Here is a 12,668-nt window from a genome sequence, read left to right as displayed (position 1 = left end):
CACTCAGAGCTACTGGGGGCAGTGCTCTGGCTCAGTGTCGGTGTACCATACACACCACATCATATTCCACAGGCATCACCGGGCAGAGCGCCACCGAGGGTCACCATGGGTTCGAGGTCCTCTAGGAGCAGCCTCAAATAGAAAAACGATTGAATATTTTTGACCGTCCCCCCCGTCGCCCGATGACGCAGAGGGCTCCCCACCACCCACAGTCCGTGCATACTGCTGCAAGGTAAACGACAACAAATAGTACAATTGATTTATCTTGGCAGCTCATATAGTTCTCACCAACTAAAGCCACAGGCTGGTTTTATTTTGTTTTCATTTCATCAGGGTCCGGCATTGTAGCCCATCGTTAATGAGGGCATATGCATTTTTTCTGATAAATATAAAGAGATTGACAATGAGCACGGGACTGTATCGAACGTACGAATATTTTGGTAAAACGTTTCTGTTTATGTACATTTTATTTCCCAAATGAAAGGTACGTTTATTTATGTTATTTTAGATTGATTTTTAACACATTAATGAATACTATATTTTTTTAAACTCTCAAAGAGAACTACATTTTGGTGATTGTCATTTGCATATATTTTTTTCGGAAGAATTGTTTTTCTCTGTAAATGATGCAATTAACTGGACTGCAAATAGGCTACTTAATATGAACGATGTAACAGCTTAATGTTATTGATGATCATTTTATTAGATATTGTGTTAACTAATTATTATATTATCATTATAATTAGGACAAATGATCATCATGTTTCCATTAACTTGTCCAGTGATTTCTTTTGTCGACATTTAGAAAGTTCGCATAGATAATCGATGCGGCAATTGCCTGCTAGGGTGTGTTGCCATTTAACTATTGTGTCGACGAAAACAGATGGACGTAATGACGTCATAGTGTTTCCATAGAAGTGTTTCCATCAGCCATTTAGGCAAATTGAGCATTAATAAATTGTCGACAGCCTATCTGTTTCATGTCTCAGCTAGCACGGGAAAGCATGGATAGAATGCAAAAATGTACTTATATTTGCCATATTCTAATAAATTTTGCCCTGTCCCTTTCTCTGCGATTGTCATTCTAATGGAATCCAGAAACAACAAAACCCGGTCCTCAAACATTTACATCAAAAGGTGCAAAATTATGGGCAGACACAAAACATTCACATCAAATTAAATATTTTTCTTGATCAAATAACATGGAAAACAACCACTTTTTGAGCAGTATTAATTTACCATCCTTACAAACCAATTAATATAAATAGGCTGTTCATCTAGGTTTGTACCTGTAGACTTTCCCTGAGCATGAAGAAAAACAAGTTGTTTTTGATGTGATGTGGCTCAGTTGGTAGAGCAGAGTACTTGCAATGCTAGGGTTGTGGGTTCAATTCCCATTGGTGACCAGCATGAACATGTATGCACTAACTACTGTAAGTTGCTCTGGATAAGAGCAGTTACTAAAATGGAAAAGGGATGAATAGACCATTTCAGTTTCCACATAGAAATAATTTGCAAAGTAATTCAATAAACTGTAAAACATCTTAATCAAGTAATTTTATATTCCACAAGTATTATCAGATACATTGTTTTGTACAGATAATTATCAGACTCAAGTTACAAATGCTGGTAAACACTCAAATGCATTTAGTTGTAAAAAAAAAATCATCACAAAAGTAATGTCTTCAGCGCAGGCACCCCCACCCCCAAACTACTTCCCGCTGCTATCGTCTCCTATATCCATTACACATGTCCCAATTTTTTTGGGGTCCAATAAACCTGGATCAATGGTAGACTAATTATTAATATTGTATATTTTTTCTCCAATTACCAATCATTGAAATGATCGTCATCATCATCAATACTAATTCATAATCAAATGAAGCCTGGAATTCTTTGAGCATTGTTTACACATTGTGCCATGTATTATTATTGACCTCCCCATACACTTAACTTTGACATTCTATTTCCATATTGTCTCTGCTTTTTAAGTAACAAAGACCTTTTCCCGTCAATAAGCAAAACCCGTATGAAGATGGGAGATTGGAACTTCCTGGGTGGGATCTTGGAAGAAGTGCATATCCACTCTACCATGGTGGGAAAGACCTGGCTGACCATCCTCTTCATCTTCCGGATGCTAGCACTTGGCGTTGCTGCAGAAGGCGTGTGGAACGACGAGCAGGCCGACTTCATCTGCAACACAGAACAGCCAGGGAGCCGCAATGTATACTACGACCGAGCCTTCCCCATCTCTCTCATCCGCTACTGGGTTCTCCAGGTCATCTTCGTCTCCTCGCCCTCTCTGGTTTACATGGGCCACGCCATCTACCAGCTGCGAGCTCTGGAGAAGATGCGTCACACTAAAAAGGCGGCTCTGCGTCAGGAGCTGGAGGCAGTGGACGTGGAGCTGATCGAGGTGCGGAGACGTATCGAAAGGGAGATGAGACAACTGGATCTGGGGAAGCTCAACAAGGCCCCGCTGAGGGGGTCCCTGCTACAGACCTACGTGGCCCACATCATCACTCGGTCTGTGGTGGAGGTGGGCTTCATGCTGTGCCAGTACCTCCATTATGGCCACCATCTGGACCCTTTATTTAAGTGCAAGAGGGAGCCCTGCCCAAATGTGGTGGACTGCTTTGTCTCCAGGCCCACGGAAAAAAACATCTTCATGATATTCATGCAAGGCATCGCCGCCGTGTCCCTCTTCCTCAGCCTCTTGGAGATCATGCACCTGAGCTACAAGAAGCTCAAGAAGGGCATCCTGGCCTACCAACCACATCTCAAGGATGACCTGGATGACTACTATGTTAGCAAGTCCAAAAGAAACTCTGTTGTGCAACAGGTTAACATGGGGGGCACCTCTGTGGGCCGCAAGCCTACTATCCCCACAGCACCGAGTGGGTACACATTCCTGCTGGAGAAGCAGGGTAATGGACCCACGTATCCCCTCATCAATGCCTCCTCTGCCTTTGTTCCCATTCAGGGGGACCCTGGACTCAAGCCAGGTACTGACAGCTACAGACAGTAAGGAGGGAGTGTTGCCAAGTCCTACTGAGCACAACAGCAACTCAAACACCAGCAGTGAGACGACACGGTCTCCCTCTGTGGATGAGCCAGAGGACCTTGTCGTGCACCCTCTACCCTACCACATGGATCCTCTACCCTGCCACCTAGATCCTCTCGCCCATCTCCCCCACCATGTGAGCTTCGATTCACGGGGCTCTGAGTACCCCGGGGTAGATGCCTCCTCATGTCCGACCCTTTCGGTCATTGTGAGGAAACCACGACGGGTCAGTGCCCCATGGAACTGTTCCACAGTGGTGGAAGGGAATGGCTCAAATAGTGGGGACTCCTACCCTGAGACAATAAGAATGAAGCCACGCTGCAGCTTTGCAGCCAGCCGAGCCAGGGCCTTCTCTAAGCCGGACCTCAAGAGAATGAGCAGACCTCATAGCTCGGACTCAATAGGAGAGCTGAGGTCTGCGTCCCGGCACAGCCACGATGGCAACAGTCCTCCTGTCTGCTCTCCCAAACTCCGAATGTCATTAGCAAGTAACGCCACAAGCAGACGAGCTCCAGGCGACCTGCAGATCTAAGAGTTAGGCTATTAAACTCATGTCACAAGAAACTGTTACAGTGTTAGGCTATGCTCACATTCCCCCATCACTCCCATTGATTGTTAGCTTTTGGTGCCTAAAATTATTTGAGGTTTGTAATGGCTGTTTAAAGAATTACAGTTTCTCTTGACCCATAGACTACTTTCAGGGTGAAGAACTACCTAACATCAAGTTGTAAAATAGTGAACTACTCCTTGAAGCAGGACAAAAGGGTAAAACTATGTTTGAGAGAAAAAGTATAGCAACGCCAGTGTCATGTTTACAGCATTGTTTTTTTGTCTTATATACTGTACCATAACAAAAGGGTGCATTTTGTAGTAATGAACAAAGAGCAATGGAAAGCAGAATCATTTACATTTACATTTACATTTAAGTCATTTAGCAGACGCTCTTATCCAGAGCGACTTACAAATTGGTGCATTCACCTTATGATATCCAGTGGAACAACCACTTTACAATAGTGCATCTAAATCTTTTAAGGGGGGGGGTTAGAAGGATTACTTTATCCTATCCTAGGTATTCCTTAAAGAGGTGGGGTTTCAGGTGTCTCCGGAAGGTGGTGATTGACTCCGCCGTCCTGGCGTCGTGAGGGAGCTTGTTCCACCATTGGGGTGCCAGAGCAGCGAACAGTTTTGACTGGGCTGAGCGGGAACTGTGCTTCCGCAGAGGTAGGGGGGCCAGCAGTCCAGAGGTGGATGAACGCAGTGCCCTTGTTTGGGTGTAGGGCCTGATCAGAGCCTGAAGGTATGGAGGTGCCGTTCCCTTCACAGCTCTGTAGGCAATCACCATGGTCTTGTAGCGGATGCGAGCTTCAACTGGAAGCCAGTGGAGAGAGCGGAGGAGCGGGGTGACGTGAGAGAATTTGGGAAGGTTGAACACCAGACGGGCTGCGGCGTTCTGGATGAGTTGTAGGGGTTTAATGGCACAGGCAGGGAGCCCAGCCAACAGCGAGTTGCAGTAATCCAGACGGGAGATGACAAGTGCCTGGATTAGGACCTGCGCCGCTTCCTGTGTGAGGCAGGGTCGTACTCTGCGAATGTTGTAGAGCATGAACCTACAGGATCGGGTCACCGCCTTGATGTTAGTGGAGAACGACAGGGTGTTGTCCAGGATCACGCCAAGGTTCTTAGCACTCTGGGAGGAGGACACAAGGGAGTTGTCAACCGTGATGGCGAGATCATGGAACGGGCAGTCCTTCCCCGGGAGGAAGAGCAGCTCCGTCTTGCCGAGGTTCAGCTTGAGGTGGTGATCCGTCATCCACACTGATATGTCTGACAGACATGCAGAGATGCGATTCGCCGCCTGGTTATCAGAAGGGGGAAAGGAGAAGATTAATTGTGTGTCGTCTGCATAGCAATGATAGGAGAGACCATGTGAGGATATGACAGAGCCAAGTGACTTGGTGTATAGCGAGAATAGGAGAGGGCCTAGAACAGAGCCCTGGGGGACACCAGTGGTGAGAGCGCATGGTGCGGAGACAGATTCTCGCCACGCCACCTGGTAGGAGCGACCTGTCAGGTAGGACACAATACCTTCTTTTCAAAAAGACAAAAAAAAAAAAAAAATGTATGAAATGTATGCATTCACTACTGTAAGTCGCTCTGGATAAGAGCGTCTGCTAAATGACTAAAATTTAAAAATGTAAATGTAAAATGGTTGACGAAGTCATCCGCAGAGAGGGAGGAGGAGGGGGGACGGGGAGGAGGATTCAGGAGGGAGGAGAAGGTAGCAAAGAGCTTCCTAGGGTTAGAGGCAGATGCTTGGAATTTAGAGTGGTAGAAAGTGGCTTTAGCAGCAGAGACAGAAGAGGAGAATGTAGAGAGGAGGGAGTGAAAGGATGCCAGGTCCGCAGGGAGGCGAGTTTTCCTCCATTTCCGCTCGGCTGCCCGGAGGCCTGTTCTGTGAGCTCGTAGTGAGTCGTCGAGCCACGGAGCAGGAGGGGAGGACCGAGCCGGCCTGGAGGATAGGGGACAGAGAAAATCAAAGGATGCAGAAAGGGAGGAGAGGAGGGTTGAGGAGGCAGAATCAGGAGATAGGTTGGAGAAGGTTTGAGCAGAGGGAAGAGATGATAGGATGGAAGAGGAGAGAGTAGCGGGAGAGAGAGAGCGAAGGTTGGGACGGCGCAATACCATCCGAGTAGGGGCAGAGAGAATCAGATAATCTATATCCTTTAGGCAGTAATTGCAATTACGTAATCCAAAACTGAATCAATGATATTCATTGGATAAAGCCAGTATTTGTTAACATGGAAAATAAGAGACCTGTTTAAGCAAGATTTCCTCATTTCAGTCTGTGGTATTGCACTTTAAATTCAGTTCAGAATTTGACTTTCCCCAGTTGAAATTGGTGGCTGGAGTTCACTAGCTACCAAACTAAATCAGAGGATATTTTGTCAGTGACATTACGATCCATTTTAGTATCAGTCCAATTAATCGTTTCTTTGCTCATGATGTACTGGTCAAATGTATTCAATACTATCCACTATAATAACAAAATACAGTTAGAGTTCAACTGGAATTGAAAACCCACTACTACAAGGACTTTGGCTAAGGAGTAATAAACCAGTTGCATAATACTCAACTAGTTTTTTTCCTCCCAGGTCGGATTACTGCAGATGTCCTCCGTCCTCAAATAGCCTTGATATAGTGGCCCAAAGCCCACTGATCAATTGACAATGTAAATTATACATATTTATGGTGCTGTGGTAGGGGATTATATGAACTGTATTTTTACTGAACATTGATTTGTTTTCACAATTGTATAACTTTCTTTATAAAATAAAGTACAAATATTCTTGAATTTATTAAATGAATTTAATAATTTCCCTAAGATATGGGTTAAAATATCAATCCAAACAGAAACAGGCAAGAAACATTGACTAAGTAACACATTTTTAAACCCCACCACAGGTTAGAAGCAGTATTGTCTACAATGGCCCTGTTTTTTTAGCATTTAAATAAGGTGCAAGTATCAGTTGTTGGGAATGCCATCTAAACTGAACAAAAATATAAAACGCAACATGTAGTGTTGGTCCCATGTTTCATGAGCCGAATTTTTTTTTTTAAATCCCAGAAATTTTCCAAAACGCACAAAAAGCTTATTTCGCTCAAATGTTGAACATAAGTTGGTTTACATCCCTGTTAGTAAGCATGATCATTACACCAGTTCACCTTGTGCTGGGGACAAAAATGCCACAGATGTCTCAAGTGCAATTGGCATGCTGACTGCAGGAATGTCCACCAGAGCTGTTGCCAGTGAATTTAATGTTCATTTCTCTACCATAAGCAGCTTATGTCTACCACAAGCAGCTCCGTCATTTTAGAGAATTTGGCAGTACACCCAACTGGCCTCACAACCGCAGACCACATGCAACTACGCCAGCCCAGGACCTCTGCATCTGGCTTAGTCACCTGCGGGATCGTCTGAGAGGGGTGGTGATGAGTATGTCTGTCTGTAATAAAGCCCTTTTGTGGGGAAAAACTCATTCTGATTGGAGCGCAGCCATGTGTGGGCACAGGCCCACACATGGCTGCGCCCCTTCCGAGTCAAGTGAAATCCATAGATTAGGGCCTAATGAATTTCAATTGACTGATTTCCTTATATGAACTGTAACTAAGTAAAATCATTACATTTATATTTTTGTTCTGTATAGATACTGTAAAATGTAAATCAACGAAAAGAAATTCCATGAGAAATATTTCCTGCAAGAGTATTTATTGACTTATTGGAGGTAATGGTAACAAAGGAAGTGCCTGTACACAAAAGCCACATTTACTACTTAAACAAAATTACATTGCCATAATATATATATATATATATAAAGAAATTATGGCTTCACATTAAGCGCCCCTTCCAAACAGTGAAAAAAATAGAACAATTCAACCAACTACATTACTCCGCTGCTCCATCCTCAGGTGTTGGTTCATACTGCAGAAGCTGTAAAACAAGGTAGAGCAAATTCAGCTATTTGCAAGGTACCGAGATTTGACATTTTCAGGCATTTGGGATGGCTTCCCTGACAAAAATAAGCGTAGGACTGGACTTAAAAGCAGGGACAATAAATAAAAAAATGTTTTAAACTCGATTGAAAGTGCTTTCTAGTCCAAGCCTAGGCTAAATCAGTGTCCTGGAAACCACCCCTTGCAATTTAGGAAAAATATTTCATTATCCAGCCATGCTGCTGACCCTCTTTCTGAGTTCTTTGTTTTCCTCCATGAGCAGATCACACTTCTGCTGTAGCTCAGACAGCCCCAAACGGAGGGCCTCGGCATCTGCTGTCTCCACACCAGCCACACCTAGGTGATGCTTTAGAAAGCTGTGTTTAGGTGAAGGCTATTCTAACTCTTTCTTGTTGTTAGATACAGTGAATAAGTTATTGAGATGAGATAGAGCTGATGGTGCATAGAATGGAATGTGAGTTCTCTTCCAGAGGCAATGTGTGGTCTAGGGGCAGCAGCACTACCAGTAGACCAGCCACATCCTAAACTCTTCACCTTTTAACCAGGTAGGCCAGTTGAGAACAAGTTCTCGTTTACAACTGTGACCTGGCCAAGATAAAGCAAAGCGACAAAAACAACAGTTAAACGTAGTCAATAACACAATAGAAAAATGTATGTACAGTGTGTGCAAATGTAGAAGAGTAGGGAGGTAGGCTATAAAAAGGCCATAGAGGCAAAATAATTACAATTGAGCAATTAAACACTGGAGTGATAGCTGTGCAGATGATGTGCAAGTAGAGATACTGGGGTGCAAAAGAACAAGAGGGTAAGTAATAATATGGGGATGAGATAATTTGGTGTGCTATTTACAGATTGGCTGTGTACATGGCTGTGTACAGGTACAGTGATCGGTAAGCTGATCTGACAGCTGATGCTTAAAGTTAGAGGGAGATATATGACTCCAGCTTCAGTGATTTTTGCAATTTGTTCCATTCATTGGCAGCAGAGAACTGGAAAGAAAGGCGGCCAAAGGGGTGTTGGCTTTGGGGATGAACAGTGAAATATACCTGCTGGAGCGCGTGCTACGGGTGGGTGTTATGGTGACCAGTGAGCTGAGAAGGCGGGGCTTTACCTAGCAAATAATTATAGATGACCTGGAGCCAGTGGGTTTGGCGATGAATATGTAGTGAGGGCCAGCCAACGACAGTATACAGGTTGCAGTGGTGGGTAGTATATGGGGCTTTGGTGACAAAACGGATGGCACTGTGATAGACTGCATCCAATTTGCTGAGTAGAGTGTTGGAGGCTATTTTGTAAATGCCATCGGTAAGATAGTCAGTTTAACGAGGGTGTTATGCAGCATGAGTGAAGAAGGCTTTGTTGCGAAATAGGAAGCCGATTCTAGATTTAATTTTGGATTGGAGATGTTTAATGTGAGTCTGGAAGGAGAGTTTACAGTCTAGCATTTAAAAGCAATTGGAGGCCACGGAAGGAGTGTTGTATGGCGTTGAAGCTCGTTTGGAGGTTTGTTAGCACAGTGTTCATAGAAGGGTCAGATGTATACAGAATGGTGTCGTCTGCATAGAAATGGATCAGAGAATCACCAGCAGCAAGAGCGACATCATTGATATATACAGAGAAAAGAGTCGGCCCGAGAATTGAACCCTGTGGCACCCCCATAGACTGCCAGAGGTCCAGACAACAGGCCCTCCAATTTGACACACTGAACTCTGTCTGAGAAGTAGTTGGTGAAATTGGCAAGGCAGTCATTTGAGAAGCCAAGGCTATGGAGTCTGCTGATAACAATGCGGTGATTGACAGAGTCGAAAGCCTTGGCCAGGTCGATGAAGACGGCTGCACCGTACTGTCGTCTTTTATCGATGGCGGTTACGATATCGTTTAGGACCTTGAGAGTGGCTGAGGTGCACCCATGACTAGCTTGGAAACCAAATTGCATAGTGGAGAAGGTACGGTGGGATTTGAAATGGAAAAGATTTTAGAAAGGCAGGGCAGGATGGATAAAGGTCTATAACAGTTTGGGTTTAGAGTGTCTCCCCCTTTGAAGAGGGGGATGACCGCGGCAGCTTTCCAATCTTTGGGGATCTCAGACGATACGAAAGAGGTTGAATAGGCTAATAATAGGGGTTGCAACAATTTCAGTGGATCATTTTAGAAAGAGAGGGTCCAGATTGTCTAGCCCAGCTGATTTGTAGGGATCCAGATTTTTCCACTCTTTCAGAACATCAGCTGTCTGGAATTTGGTGAAGGAGAAGCAGGGGTGGCTTGGGCAAGTTGCTGCAGGGGGTGCTGAGGTGTTGGCCGGGGTAGGGGTAGCTAGGTGGAAAGCATGGCCATTTTTGGGAACAGACCTGGATATTATGACAGAACTCTGCAGGCTAACTACGCCCCCTTTGGCAGTTCTATCTTGTCAGAAAATGTTATAGTTAGGGATGGAGATTTTAAAGACATCACATGCACAACCACAATTGTAGATGCAGATTTTGTGATGTAGACAAACTCTACCCTTGACCGAGTTGCCGTGGGACTGTAGTCACCAGATTTTGGGCACGTTAATTTCCCTGCCCAATGACTGACTAGGCCTACATGGGCCATGTTCAGTACGAAAACATTCTTGACCAGTGCAGATAGAAATACCACAAATAGAGCCTGTCAGAGATGCATGTTTGTTCTACATACATATCTCATCACAAATTCAATAAAAAAATGACAGGAACCATCAATAAGATCAGTTAGTTTAAGACGCTTCTTTTATCATATCAATTTGGAGTATTACCAAACCAAGACAAAAGGATACTCCAAAGCATTATTAGGTTTCTCTGTCTCTTCGTATAGGGCCACCAACACTGCAAACAGCAGGACTGTGGTTATGGACATTGGTGGTGATGTGTATAGACCTCAAAGATAGTACGTTTACACTGTAGCCTATGCAAGTGGTTACGGTTAAAAGAAATATGAAACAAAGTTTCTCACACATACAATGGCTATATGCATACATAGTTTATGTATTGTGGCAGTAATGTCCTTGCATTTCTGAAAGACCTACCATTGGTGAGAGTGTCAAGAACACCCGCTTTTTCGAGATACCTTCGAAATTGTTCCCTCTTAGATTCAGAACCCTGAAAGAAACAAAGAAAATACATAAAGAAGGCTGTAACAAAACAAACGTTGTCCATTTGCAGCAACTAGCTTACTACTTCAGTTACTTGACTGTTTCCGGGCAGTAAGCAAGCAGAATACAAATGTCTGGTTGACCATGAAGTTTGAAAACGAACTACTAAACAAGCTAGCCAATACAGCCATGCTGCTGATTATGTGTAGCCGCTGAGTGAAAGTTAAAGTAATAAATTAATGCATTTAGCGAGGTAGCTAAAACTACGCTACAAAGTAACAAGTGAAAACGCAGGATATGAAAGCGATATCTTCAAACCAATTGTATGAAGTTAATTGAAGAAAAGTTTCGTATACTTACTCTGTAATAGGACATTATGCCTGGCCACCAAATATGTTGCGTTATGAAGATAAGTAAACAATCTACAGCTGGAGATTTATCAAGCAACTACGCCTGTGTTGTATTCATTACGCAGATTCTGTTGCAAAATGTCGCGTCTGTTGCATTACGTTTTACAACTGAAATAGTTTAGTCCAAAGGGAAAACGTTTACCAACAAAAACGAGAGTTTCTATTGGACAAATTCTGGTAGGTCCCTCCCCGTTTTGTTCCGTTTCTCTGTTTGCTTCCGTTTGGTTCTTAAACGGTAAACGGTTTCCGTTGCGAGACGTAATGAATACACCCCTGACTGCTCACTTCCACGGTGGTAACGTTACAATTGCTATAACTATGATTAATTTATTTTATTTTATTTATTCATACCATTTAATTATTCCACAAGATAGAGTCCCAACACAAATCTATGGTTGTTGCCCAAGCCGGCTGGTCATTTTGTCATTTTTTATAAATTATTATTATTATGAACAAAACAAATACAAAAGCAGAAATATACAAACAAGAGTACATAAACAGACAGGGGTATTACATATCGAGATACATTTTCAATTTGTCAAAAAGTGTACATATTGCTTTTTAGTTTTTACACTTACTGATCATTTCTAAATAATATTTCAATTCTATCTCAAACAATGTGAAGATAGGTTTGTTCTCCGCCCACTTCATTTTATGGATAAAGAATCTGGTATGAAAAATAAAATTAACAATGAAAGTTAAATCAGGGTCCATATAATTTGGATAAAAATAAAACATAATATCAGAGTCTTGCAAATTAATAGCAATAGTAGTTTCTTTTAAAATAAAAATATTTTAACGCACTACAAAATATTCTGACATAAGAACAGTCCCAAAAGAGTTTCTGGGTCACAACCACAAAATACACATTTGTTATCAATAGCTGTTTTGAATCTGTGTATAATAAAGGTCTTTACAGGGTAGATTATATGAATGAGTTTGTATAATACTTTTTTCACCTTATTAGATATACAATATTTGCCAGACAACAGTGAGACTTTGTTCCAGTTCACTTGTCCTAGGGCTGCATTTCAGTATACTTTAGCAGAGGGGATAGTAACATCTTGACATAGTTTTCTTATATACATGTTACTACATTAATAGTTTAAAATGTCGATTCCTTCTAGCTGTATTGAGGCTACAAAATCCTCAACAGTTGAACTTGGATTACTGTTATATTTTCCTGAAAGAAGAATGGCACCTTTAGGGGCAGCTATAACAACTATTTGAAAATCCTCAGGAGTGAATGTAACATTGTGTGTTTTCATGTATTCAAGATAACCATACATTTGTCCATCATTATTCAACAAGTGTTTAACCCACATAATGCTGTTGTAAAACCAGTTCTGGAAAAACAAAGACTTGTTTTGTATTTTATGTCTTTATTATTCCAGATTGTATATCTATGTGGGCGGAAATTATGTTTTTACATGAGGTTCCAAGTTAGAAGTTATGAAAGTTAGCAAGCTTAATTGGGATCTTACCCACATCAAAGTTGCATTTCAATAAGAATTCTAGACCACCAATCCGTTGGAATATTAAATTAGGGATTGTATTTCAAATGCAATCCTTA

The 12,668-nt window shown here is 42.5% G+C and overlaps 1 protein-coding gene and 1 pseudogene across 1 annotated transcript; one reads left to right on the top strand and one right to left on the bottom strand.

Moving 5' to 3' along the window:
* Window positions 1–2,035: 2,035 nt before the first annotated feature.
* Window positions 2,036–3,655, top strand: LOC106570394 (gap junction alpha-9 protein-like; annotated as a pseudogene).
* A 3,659-nt stretch (window positions 3,656–7,314) lies between these two features.
* LOC106570393 (c-Myc-binding protein) lies at window positions 7,315–11,223 on the bottom strand. Its single transcript, XM_014142656.2, has 5 exons — window positions 11,046–11,223; window positions 10,620–10,692; window positions 10,371–10,419; window positions 7,803–7,932; window positions 7,315–7,553 (listed from the first exon to the last, which is right to left on the bottom strand). The coding sequence occupies exons 1-5, from the start codon at window positions 11,058–11,060 to the stop codon at window positions 7,509–7,511; spliced, it is 312 nt and encodes a 103-aa protein (XP_013998131.1). The 5' UTR covers window positions 11,061–11,223; the 3' UTR covers window positions 7,315–7,508.
* Window positions 11,224–12,668: the final 1,445 nt, after the last annotated feature.

Source organism: Salmo salar, chromosome ssa14 (genome assembly GCF_905237065.1).
Source record: "Salmo salar chromosome ssa14, Ssal_v3.1, whole genome shotgun sequence".
Taxonomy (NCBI): Eukaryota; Metazoa; Chordata; class Actinopteri; order Salmoniformes; family Salmonidae; genus Salmo; species Salmo salar.
This window is presented reverse-complemented; position numbering and strand designations above follow the sequence as displayed.